General features: G+C 44.8%; 1 protein-coding gene across 1 annotated transcript in view; it reads left to right on the top strand.

Annotated features, from left to right (window-relative positions):
- Positions 1 to 3,054: 3,054 nt before the first annotated feature.
- LOC111969702 (adenosine receptor A1-like) overlaps positions 3,055 to 12,886 on the top strand; it is a 21,787-nt gene continuing 11,955 nt past the window's right edge. The window contains exon 1 of the mRNA XM_023995887.3: positions 3,055 to 4,157. Within this exon, the coding sequence (XP_023851655.1) occupies positions 3,730 to 4,157 (428 nt within the window). The 5' untranslated portion in view covers positions 3,055 to 3,729. The remainder of the gene's footprint in view (positions 4,158 to 12,886) is intronic.

The following is a 12,886-nucleotide window of genomic DNA, read 5'->3' as shown; positions in this document are numbered from 1 at the left end:
AATTGCAGAGTCCCTCTTCCCATGCAAATAAACTGAATCCCCAAAAAACATTTCCATGCATTTCAGCCTGCCACAAAAGGACCAGCTGACATCATGTCAGTGATTCTCTCGTTAAACAGGTGTGAATGTTGACGAGGACAATGCTGGAGATCACTCTTTCATGCTGATTGAGTTCGAATAACAGACTGGAAGCTTCAAAAGAAGGGTGGTGCTTGGAATCATTTGTTCTTCCTCTGTCAATCATGGTTACCTGCAAGGAAACACGTGCTGTCATCATTGCTTTGCCAAAAAGGGCTTCACAGGCAAGGATATTCCTGCCAGTAAGATTGCCCTAAATCAACCATTTATCGGATCATAAGAACTTCAATTGTTGTGAAGAAGGCTTCAGGGTGCCCAAAAAGTCCAGCCAGCGCCAGGCACGTCTCCTAAAGTTGATTCTGCGGGATCGGGCACCACCAGTGCAGGCTTGCTCAGGAATGGCGATGCAGGTGTGAGTGCATCTGCACGCACAGTGAGGTCGAAGACTTTTGGAGGATGGCTTGGTGTCATAGGGCAGCAAAGAACCACTTCTCTCCAGGTAAACATCAGTGACAGACTGATATTCTGCAAAAGGTACAGGGATTGGACTGCTGAGGGACTGGGGTAAAGTCATTTTCTTGGATGAATCCCTTTCGATTGTTTGGGGCATCCGGAAAAAAGCTTGTCCGGAGAAGACAAGGTGAGCGCTACCATCAGTCTGTGTCATGCCAACAGTAAAGCATCCTGAGACCATTCATGTGTGGGGTTGCTTCTCAGCCAAGGGAGTGGGCTCACTCACAATTTGCCTAAGAACACAGCCATGAATAAGGAATGGTACCAACACATCCTCCGAGAGCAACTTCTCCAAACTCCAGGAACAGTTTGGTGACGAACAATGCATTTTCCAGCATGATGGAGCACCTTGCCATAAGGCAAAAGTGATAATAAGTGGGCTCGGGGAACAAAACATCGGTATTTTGGGTCCATTGCCAGGAAACTACCCAGACCTTAATCCCATTGAGAACTTGTGGTCAATCCTCAAGAGGCGGGTGGACAAACAAAAACCCACAAATTCTGACAAACTCCAAGCATTGATTATGCAAGAATGGGCTGCCATCAGTCAGGATGTGGCCCAGAAGTTAATTGACAGCATGCCAGGGCGGATTGCAAAGGTCTTGAAAAGGAAGGGTCAACACTGCAAATATTGACTCTTTGCATCAACTTAATGTAATTGTCAATAAAAGCCTTTGACACGTATGAAATGCTTGTAATTATACTTCAGTATTCCATAGTAACATCTGAGAAAAATATCTTAAGACACTGAGGCAGCAGACTTTGTGAAAATTAATATTTGTGTCATTCTCAAAATGTTTTGCCACGACTGTATGTGCGCGTGCTTGCATGTGTGTCACTGACTGAGACAGTCACATCTGGAACCTGCCAATGCTTCTGCTTAAGCATCCAGTTTAAAATCTTCCCAATTCTGATTCCATCAGAATACTTTCTTCTAACCTTTCACAGGCACGCACACAGACACACACTGTGTTAGCTTGGTTTTGTCTGTATATCATCTATTTACCTRCACTCCTATCTCTCTCTTTGTTCCTCTGTCAGTAGAGAAGAAATCCTTTGTTGGTCTGGAAGCCTTCTTTCCTGGAACCGTCAATCAACCTATAAACTGGCTTTGTCCACCACCATGGGGGTGGACAAAGCCATGGAAACCACCAAAACGTTTGAATATGAAAGCATGCATTTACATGAGAAGCAGATATTTGATTTACATACATGGGCGTTCTTAAGTCACAGGCTACATTTCCAGCTTATGACATTATTGTGTATTCTTTGCGCTTTGTGTCATTATATTGCACCCCTTCTAGCATAAAAATGGTGGATTTCACAATCATACCAAATGACCTCGACAATGGCATCCAGTAAATAAAAGCACTGGCTAGGCCTTGATTGCATTCAACATTTCTCTGTCTCTCACCTGCTCACATGACCTTTTTACTGCAGTGTGCTAAATCAGGGTCCCACAGAGTGATTCTTGGTAGTTAAACAAATCTACTTTGAAACACCTCACACACATGGTTATGGGCTTAAAAATAAAGAAGACACCTGTACTATGTCAGATATAGAGTTGATTTTAATTTTGAGTTTGCATCCCAATATTACACATTACATACATCACAGATTGAAATATAATTATACCGTTTGACATAGAAACACCGGATTTTCATCATTAGTAAAAAAACWAAAACAAACAAAAACATTTTTATTTAGCCTATGAAGTTATGATAAATATGAATAACTTTCCACTTATGACGCCAATGAGGGAGTGTTTGGTCATTGACTGCAAGTAAGGGCTACACAATATCGATTACATAAACAAATAAGATAGCTTTTTCTGTTTTTCATGAGAATGGGCATGTCACGTTCATGCGCACTGGCCAATGCTGGGATAGATTGGCGGCACCATGTGTCCTCTCTCTCTTTCTCTCGCTCTCTCTCTCTATTCAATTTCAATTGAAGGGATTTATTGGCATGGGAAACATATGTTAACATTGCCAAAGCAAGTGAAGTAGATAATAAACAAAAGTGAAATAAACAATACAAATTAATATTACACTCACAAAAATTCCAGAAGAATAAAGACATTTCAAATGTCATACCTTGTGCAAGTAGTACAAAAGGCATTACAGAGGGTAGTTAAAGTACAAATGGGAAAATAAATAAACATAAATATGGGTTGTATTTACAATGGTTTTTGTTCTTCACTGGTTGCCCTTTTCTTGTGGCATCAGGTCACACATCTTGCTGCTGTTATGTCACACTGTGGTATTTCACCCAATAGATATGGGAGTTTATCAAAATTGGGGTTGTTTTCTTTGTGGTTCTGTGTAATCCGAGGGAAATATGTGTCGCTAATATGGTCATACATTTGGCAGGCGGTTAGGAAGTGCAACTCAGTTTCCACCTCGTTTTGTGGACAGTGTGCACTCTCTCTCTCTTTCTCTTTATCCCTCTCTGCATAGATGTCCGCCGGCGCATGTGATTTAACAGAACGTACAGAGAACGGGGAGAAGACAATTCCCTCGCCGCAATTACTAGAGATTGTATTGGAGCTGATCGTACCGTCAGTCAGCATCCTGTGTCTGAGTTCGGGACAGTTGCCGCTGTAGCCTTTAAAAAACACTCTGCTCTGCGTTTGTGAGCAAACTTAGGTTTTGGCAAAGAAGACTGGATTCTACGCGGAACACCTTTGTAAAAAGAACCGGAATATAACGGACGAACGGATGAGAGGAGAATGGGGGAATAATCAATCTGATTAAACGTTCCGGAAGTAGCCTAAACATATTTATATATTTTTTAATTCCTTGACAGCTTTCTCCGTTTATGACACCAGCGTCATATATTTTATTTTAAAATGTTCTATTCTTACTAATGATGACGACTAGTGGTGATGCGAACTGAATTGAGGAACTATGTGGCCAGTGTGACTCAATTACACATTCTCTGGCAAAATTGTTCCTCCTCATTTTTGGGGAGTGGGACACCAGACTTTCACTAAAACCTCAATATGCTGAAACCAAGGTCCACATTCTGCCCATTAATGCAGGCTCAAAAAGGACTTTTCAACCAATATATCTAGATTCATATCATCCTAAGGATCGAACAACAGAACACCATGCGCAGGCTTTAAGAAGAGTTCCAATGGCTCTCCGAATTCCACAAAGTAATATGAGGACTTCTCCACTCTGTCTTTCTGAGATACTAGCAGCACCAGACAACAGGACCGACCAGGCTAACGGCACGATGCCCATCGAAGCCGTCTACATCGTGATGGAGGTGATCATCGCAGTGACTTCGGTGATCGGAAACGTGATGGTTATCTGGGCGGTGCGGATCAACCGTTCGCTGCGAGACACCACCTTCTGTTTCATTGTGTCTCTGGCTCTGGCGGACATTGCGGTGGGGGCTCTGGTCATCCCGCTGGCCGTCACCATCAACATCGGTTTCAAGATGCACTTCTACAGCTGCCTGCTGGTCACGTGCATCGTTCTGGTGGTCACACAGAGTTCCATCTTCGCGTTGCTGGCCATCGCTATCGACCGTTACCTGAGGGTGAAAATACCCATGAGGTAATAATAAGAGAGAGAGAAAGGGGAAATATTGTGCTTTGCTGAGTTTTCTTTTGTCTCTGTTTGCATGCTTTCTTTGCCAAGGTCAGTAGGTCAAACATTTGTCTCGTTTGTGTGTTGGCAGTGGGATTTGAGATATTGTGCAGTATAGACTATTTTGTTGCAGATTGCCTGAATAGGCTACTCAGCCTGTTTTACAGTAAGCTCCAAATGTATTTGGACAGTAACTTTTTTTCTTTCTTATTTTTTGCTCTGTACTCTAGAACTATGGATTTGAAATGGTACAATGACTATTAGGTTAAAGTGCAGACTGTCAGCTTTCATTTTAGGGTATATAGAAATTAATTGTAAATAATGTATTGCGTCATTTTGGAGTCACTTTAATTGTAAATAAGAATAGAATATGTTTCTAAACACTTCTACAATCATGTGGAAGCTACTATGATTATGTATAATCCTGAATGTGACAAAAAACAAATACACAATACATAATTTACCATTAATTTCTATTGGTTACAAAATTATCTGATACACAACCAAAACAAACAGCAAATGCATCCAACAAATTTGTAGAGTCACAAGCTTGATGTAGTCATTGCGTGCTAATACTTAACTTTTTACTACTTTAATACACATTTAAGTACATTTTTCCTAATACTTTTGGTGCCCTAAAATGGGGGGGACTATGTACAAGTGCTGTAATTTTGTAACGATCGTCCTGGGAAGAAGGAGTGGACCAAAACGCAGCGTGGGAAGTGTTCATGTTAATTTAATAAATAAACTGAACACTGAAATAACAAAAACACCAAAGAGAGTAAACGAAACGAAACAGTCCTGTCTGGTACAGACACAAAACAGAAAACAACTACCCACAACACACAGGTGGAAAAAGGCTGAGAGAGACAATGACAGACAGCTGCCTCTGATTGAGAACCACACCCGGCTAAACACACAGAAAAGAAAACATAGAACACAAGACATATAATGCCCACCCCAACTCACGCCCTGACCAAATCAAAATAGAGACATAAAAAGGATCTCTAAGGTCAGGGCGTGACAAATTTCTAAACGGTTTAAACGGTTCACCTGATATGGATGAAAATAGACTCAAATTAAAGCTTTAACTTTAACCTCATAAGTCATTGTAGCATTTTTAAATCCAAAGTGCTGGAGTAGAGAGCCAAAACAACAAATCATTTGTCATTGTCCCAATACTTTTGGAGCTCACTGTAGCTGCAACTACACAGCCCATTAACAGTTTTGCCAGACAGGCCTTTAATCAATTCGATTTGCTCACCTCCTGCGTCATCTCTCCTCCGTCCACTCTCACTCTCCTCCTTTTGGAAAAGGTCAAAGTTAATCGAGTCGGCAAGGAGAGTGTACATATTATTGGCAATGCGCAGGCTTGAAATAAGACGGTGCTTCTGCACTCGCGCGTCGTTAGGCAAATTACMTTTACAGAGGCGGATCCCAAAATAAATGTGTAAAGTGTTCAAAACAAATGAAGTTAGTTGTGCAAGACATRTMATAGATAAAACAATAAGTAGCATGTTGTTTTTAAACGTGTGCATGTTTTTCTCCTCTGGCAAAACAAAAGCTGATTCAAAAGGGGGTGTGGCAGATTTCAAAACTCTTCCGTGGTAGGATACACATGAATATCTTTGACGAAAGGAGGAGGGGGCTATCGAGGAGGGGAGGATACTCTTCAGTTTGCCTATTAACGGATTGACACTCCTCGACCACTTCAGTTTCCGGGTTGCGGAGGAGAGAGGATGGATGACAGTCATTTMCCCAAATGAGAATCTCCCACAATCAGCTCTTAGACAGAGCTACATGTCAATATGATGTTGCTTCCGGCTGGAGAAGCATTAACTGTATTTTATATCACATTGTATATAAAATATGGAATTCATTCATCTACAACTGATATTCCCCAACCACAACAGACTGCAGACAGACAGTGTATACATAGCCAGTATAGGTTGGTGTCAAGTCCATAGTCAAGATGAGATGTGTGTAGCAGACCCGCTCTATTTGAATTCCACACCAGCTGTGAGGTATGCTCTCCTGGTGAGTCTGTAACGCTCTCCATCTGTTGACCGACTTGGTAGTAATGTGTAGAGAAAATCATTATATATTTCACTTACAATGAGCTGCTACATATGGACTTAGGTAGATGTACTTTCTGCACTCCACACCCAGTTCTAATATGTTCACATGAATAAGGATATTTCAATATTTCAAGTTGGAGCCGAAGTTAAGATGGCACTGAAGAGGATGGCTGACGTTTTACGTGCTCCTAACCTACTGTGCTATTTTGTTCGTTTTTTTGCGTTGTTTGTAACTTATTTTTTAAACTTATTTTGTACATAATGTTGCTGCTACCGTCTCTTATGACCGAAAATAACTTCTGGACATCAGAACAGCGATTACTCACCTTGAACTGGAAGAAGCTTTTTCTGACGAGAAGGATATACTGCTTTCCAAACTCCCGCCCATTCTACTGGCTAACATGCAATCGTTGGAAAATAAAATTGGTGACCTATGATTACGATTATCCTACCAACGGGACATTAAAAACTGTAGTATCTTATGTTTCACTAAGTCGTGACTGAACGACGACATGGATAATATAGAGCTGGTGGGATTTTCCCTGCACCGGCAGGACAGAGAAGCTACGRCTGGTAAGACGAGGGGTGAGGGTGTGTGTCTATTTGTCAATAACAGCTGGTGCGCGATGTCTAATATTAAAGAAGTCTCAAGCTATTGCTCGCCTGAGGTAGAGTACCTTATGATAACCTTATGATCTACCAAGAGAGTTCTCATCTATATTATTCGTAGCCGTCTATTTACCACCACAGACCAATGCTGGCACTAAGACCTTAATAAAACCAAATAAAACCAATGCCATAAGCAAACAAAAAAAATGCTCATCCAGAAGTGGCGCTCCTAGTGGCGTGGGACTTTAATGCAGGCAAACTTAAATCAGTTTTACCACATTTTTACCAGCATGTCACATGTGCAACCAGAGGGGAAAAAACTGTAGACCACCTTTACTCCACACACAGAGACGCATACAAAGCTCTCCCCTGCCCTCCATTTGGCAAATCTGACCATAATTCTATCCTCCTGATTCATGCTTACAAGCAAAAACTAAAGCAGGAAGTACCAGTGACTCGCTCAATACGGAAATGGTAAGATCAAATCACATTTTATTAGTCACATCCGCCGAATACAACAGGTGTAGAGATCTTACAGTGAAATGCTTACTTACGAGCCCCTAACCAACAATGCAGTAAAAAAAAAAAAAGAATAAGAAATAAAAGTAACAAGTAATTAAAGAGCAGCAGTAAAATAACAATAGCGAGACTATATACAGCGGGGTACCGGTACAGAGTCAGTGATGTACTGGGCCATACTCACTACCCTCTGTAGTGCCTTGCTGTCGGAGGCTGGGCAGTTGCCATACCATGCAGTGATGCAACCGGTCAGGATTCTCTTGATGGTGCAGCTCGAGAACCTTTTCAGGACCTGAGGACCCATGCCAAATATGTTCAGTCTCCTGGGGGGGATTAGGTTTTGTCGTGCCCTCTTCACGTCTGTCTTGGTGTGCTTGGACCATGTTAGTTTGTTGGTGATGTGGACACCCTGTAACTGATGTGGATGCTGCGCTACAGGACTGTTTTGCTAGCACAGACTGGATTATGTTCCGGGATTCATTCAATGACATTGAGGAGTATACCATCTCAGTCATCGGCTTCATCCATAAGTGCATCAACGACGTCGTCCCCACAGTGACCGCACGTACATATCCAAACCAGAAGCCATGGATTACAGGTAACATCTGCATTGAGATAAAGCTGCCACTTTCAAGGAGCGGGACACTAATCCGGACGCTTATAAGAAATCCTGCTATGCCCTCAAACGAACCATCAAACAATCAAAGCATCATTACAGGYTTAAGATTGAATCCTACTACACCGTCTCTGACGCTCATCGGATGTGGCAGGGCTTGAAAACTATTAAGGACTACAAAGGGAAACCCAGATGTAAGCTGCCCAGTGACGCCATGAGAAGTGGAAATCTGAGGTTGTAGTTTTTCAACTCAGTCCCTATTGAATATACAGTGGGATATGGGTCATCTTGCACTTCCTAAGGCTTCACTAGATGTCAAGTCTTTAAGAACGTTGTTTCAGGCTTCTACTGGGAAGTGGGGCTGAATGAGAGGGGAATGAGTCAGAGGTCTGCCAGCAGCCTCGGTCTCGTGATACGCGGTCATGAGAAAGTTACCTCTCGTTCCATTGCTTTTCTAGAGAAAGTTACCTCTCGTTCCATTGCTTTTCTACAGACAAATTCATTCTCCGGTTGGGACATTATTGTAACGGCGTTCCTCTCTCTCTTCATAAGAAGAGGAGGAGTAGTGATGGAACCAAGGCGCAGCGGGTTGTGAAACACATAATTTATAAAGAAAAACACGAACTTGACTAAAACTAACAAAACAACAACGGTGTAGACAGACCTGGACGACGAACTCACATAAACACGAAGAACGCACGAAACAGGGAAAATAGCCTACACATAAATGACGAATGAACAAAACAAACCGAACAGTCCCGTATGTGCGACAAAACACTGACACGGAAGACAACCACCCACAAACAAACATTGTGAACAGCCTACCTAAATATGACTCTCAATTAGAGGAACGCCAAACCTGCCTCCAATTGAGAGCCATACCAGGCAACCCTAAACCAACATAGAAACAGACAACATAGAATGCCCACCAAACTCACGTCCTGACCAAACTAACACACAAAACTAAACAGAAAACAGGTCAGGAACGTGACATAACCCCCCCCTCAAGATGCGTACTCCGAACGCATCACCAAAAAGTCCAGGGAGGGTCTGGGTGGGCATCTGACCACGGTGGTGGCTTAGGCTCCGGGCGTGGTTCCCACCCCACATAATCAATCCCCGCTTCCTTAGCCTCCCAAAATGACCACCCTCCAAATAACCCCACCTAAATTTAGGGGCAACACCAGAATCAAGGACAAGCTCTGGGACAAGAGTAGCTCAGGACATAGGGATAGGCTCAGGACAGAGGTCGCTTAGGAGAGAGAGGTAGCTCAGGAGAGAGGGTAGCTCAGGATAGAGGGGCAACTCCGGACTGAAGGGCAAGCTCCGGAAAGAGAGACAGCTCTGGACTGAGGGGCAGTTAAGGATTACTAGCTGACTGACGGCTCTGGACGCTCATGGCAGGCTGACGGCTCTGGACGCTCATGGCATGGCCTGACGGCTCTGGACGCTCATCGGCAGGCTGACGGCTCTGGACGCTCATGCAGGCTGACGCTCTGGACGCTCATGGCTCTTGACGGCTCTGGCTGCTCATGGCTCGCTGACGGCTCTGGCTGCTCATGGCTCGCTGACGGCTCTGGCTGCTCATGGCTTCGCTGACGGCTTCTGGCTGTCATGGCTCGCTGACGGCTCTGGCAGATCCTGTCTGGTTGGCGGCTCTGGCAGATCCTGTCTGGTTGACGGCTCTGGCAGATCTGTCTGGTTGGCGGCTCTGGCAGATCCTGTCTGGTTGGCGGCTCTGGCAGATCCTGTCTGGTTGGCGGCTCTGGAAGATCCTGTCTGACGGGCGGCTCTAGCGGCTCCTGTCTGGCGGACGGCTCTAGCGGCTCCTGTGGCGGACGGCTCTGTAGGCTCATGGCAGACGGGCGGCACTTGCAGGCTCATGGCAGACGGGCGGCTTTGCAGCCTCATTGCAGACGGATGGTCAGACGGCGCTGGGAGACGGATGGCTCAGATGGCGCTGGGGAGACGGATGGCTCAGAATGGCGCTGGGGAGACGGATGGCTCAGATGGCGCTGGGACGACGGATGGCTCAGATGGCGCTGGGAGACGGATGGCTCTGGCCGGATAAGGCGCACTGTAGACCTGGTGCGTGGTGCCGAAACTGGAGGCACCGGGCTAAGGACAGCACCTTCATACTAGTGCGGGGAGCAGGGCAAGGCACACTGGACTCTCAAAGCGTACTCTATACCTGGTGCGTGGTACCGGAACTGGTGGCACCGGGCTGAGGGCACGCACCTCAGGACTAGTACGGGGAGAATGACAGTGTGTACAGGACTTGAGGAGACGCACAGGTGGCTTAGTGCGTGGGGCCGGAACTGGAGGCACCGAACTGGATACCCGCACTATAGGGAGAGTGCGTGGAAGAGGAACAGGGCTCTGGAAACGCACTGGTAGCCTAGTGCGTAGTGTAGGCACTGTAGGTACTAGGCTGGGGCGGGGAGGTGGCGCCGGAAATACCGGACCGTGCAGGCGTACTGGCTCTCTTGAGCATTGAGCCTGCCCAACCTTACCTGGTTGAATGCTCCGGTCGCCCGACCAGTGCGGGGAGGTGGAATAACCCGCACCGGGCTATGTAGGCGAACCGGGGAAACCATGCGTAAGGCAGGTGCCATGTATGCCGGCCCGAGGAGACGAACTGGAGACCAGACGCGTTGAGCCGGCCTCATGACACCTGGCTCAATGCCCAATCTAGCCCTACCAGTGCGGGGAGGTGGAATAACCCGCACCGGGCTATGCACACGTACAGGAGACACCGTGCGCTCTACTGGTAACACGGTGTCTGCCGTACTCCCGCTCTCCACGGTTAGCCTGGGAAGTGGGCGCAGGTCTCCTACCTGCCCTTGGCCCACAACCCCTTAGCCCCCCCCCCCCAAGAAATTTTTGGTGTTACTCACGGGCTTTTCGGGCTTCCGTGCAAGACGCGTCCCTCATAACTCCGGTTCCCTTCTCCGGTTGCCTCTGCTCTCCTCAGTGCCTCCACCTGTTCCCATGGGAGGCGATCCCTACCAGCCAGGATCTCCTCCCATGTGTAGCAACCTTTCCCGTCCAATATATCGTCCCAAGTCCATTCCTCCTTTTTCTGTCCCTTACTCCGTTTACTCCGCTGCTTGGTTCTCGATATTTGGTGGGTGGTTCTGTAACGGCGTTCCTCTCTCTCTTCATAAGAAGAGGAGGAGTAGTGATGGAACCAAGGCGCAGCGGGTTGTGAACACATAATTTATTAAAGAAAACACGAACTTGACTAAAACTAACAAAACAACAAACGGTGTAGACAGACCTGGACGACGAACTCACATAAACACGAAGAACGCACGAACAGGGAAAATAGCCTACACATAAATGACGAATGAACAAAACCAAACCGAACAGTCCCGTATGGTGCGACAAAACACTGACACGGAAGACAACACCCACAAACAAACATTGTGAACAGCCTACCTAAATATGACTCTCAATTAGAGGAACGCCAAACACCTGCCTCCAATTGAGAGCCATACCAGGCAACCCTAAACCAACATAGAAACAGACAACATAGAATGCCCACCCAAACTCACGTCCTGACCAACTAACACACAAACTAAACAGAAAACAGGTCAGGAACGTGACAATTATTGAACATTTATGATAAAAACATCCTAAAGATTGATTCTATACATCGTTTGATTTGTTTTTACGACCAGTAATATAACTTTTTGCAATTCGTCCGACATTTCGGCTGGACTCCGCGCCTCGTGAGTTTCCATTTGTTTACTAAACGCCCTAACAAAAGGAGGAATTTGGACATAAATGATGGACGTTATCGAACAAAACAAATATTTTTTGTGGAACTGGGATTCCTGGGAGTGCATTCTGATGAAGATCATCAAAGGTAAGTGAATTGTTATAATGTTATTTCTGACATGTTGACTGCACAATATGGCGGATATATTTGTTTCTTGACTGGGCTCTGAGCGCAGACTCAGATTATTGCATGGTTTGCTTTTTCCGTAAAGCTTTTTTGAAATCTGACACAGCGGTTGCATTAAGGAGAAGTGCATAAAATTCCATGCATAACAGTTGTATCTTTTAGCAATGTTAATTATGAGTATTCCTGTAAATTGATGTGGCTCTCTGCAAAATCAAGGATGTTTTGGAACTTCTGAACGTAACGCGCCAATGTAAACTCACTCAGATTTTTGGATATAAATATGAACTTTACCGAACAAAACATACATGTATTGTGTAACATGAAGTCCTATGAGTGTCATCTGATGAAGATCATCAAAGGTTAGTGATTAATTTTATCTATATTTCTGCTTTTTGTGAATTCTCCTCTTGGCTGGAAAAATGGCTGTGTTATTCTGTGATTAGGCACTCACCTAACGTAATTGTTTGGTTTGCTTTCGTCGTAAAGCCTTTTTGAAATCGGAGACTGTGGCTGGATTTACAACAAGTGTGTCACGATCGTCTATGGGTGAGAGAGAGGACCAAGCGGCAGCGTGTGAAAAATACATCTTCTCTTTATTAGGAAGATGAACAAACGGAACAAAACAACAAACAGACGAACGTGAAGCTATGAAAGAACTAAGTGCACACATGCAACATAAGACATAGACAATTACCCACAATCACCTAAAGCCTATGGCTGCCTTAAATATGGCTCCCAATCAGAGACAACAATAACCAGCTGTCTCTGATTGAGAACCAAACCAGGCAACCATAGACTTTCCTAGACCTCTCTCCTGAACACAACCCCATACACTATAACAAACCCCCTAAACAATACACACACCCTAAACTAGACAAAACACACAAACTTCCCATGTCCACACCTGACCTAAGTAAAATAATAAAGAAAACAAAGAATACTAAGGCCAGGGCGTGACAAAGTG

The sequence above is a fragment of the Salvelinus sp. IW2-2015 genome, linkage group LG11 (assembly GCF_002910315.2).
Source record: "Salvelinus sp. IW2-2015 linkage group LG11, ASM291031v2, whole genome shotgun sequence".
Lineage (NCBI taxonomy): Eukaryota > Metazoa > Chordata > Actinopteri > Salmoniformes > Salmonidae > Salvelinus > Salvelinus sp. IW2-2015.
This window is presented reverse-complemented; position numbering and strand designations above follow the sequence as displayed.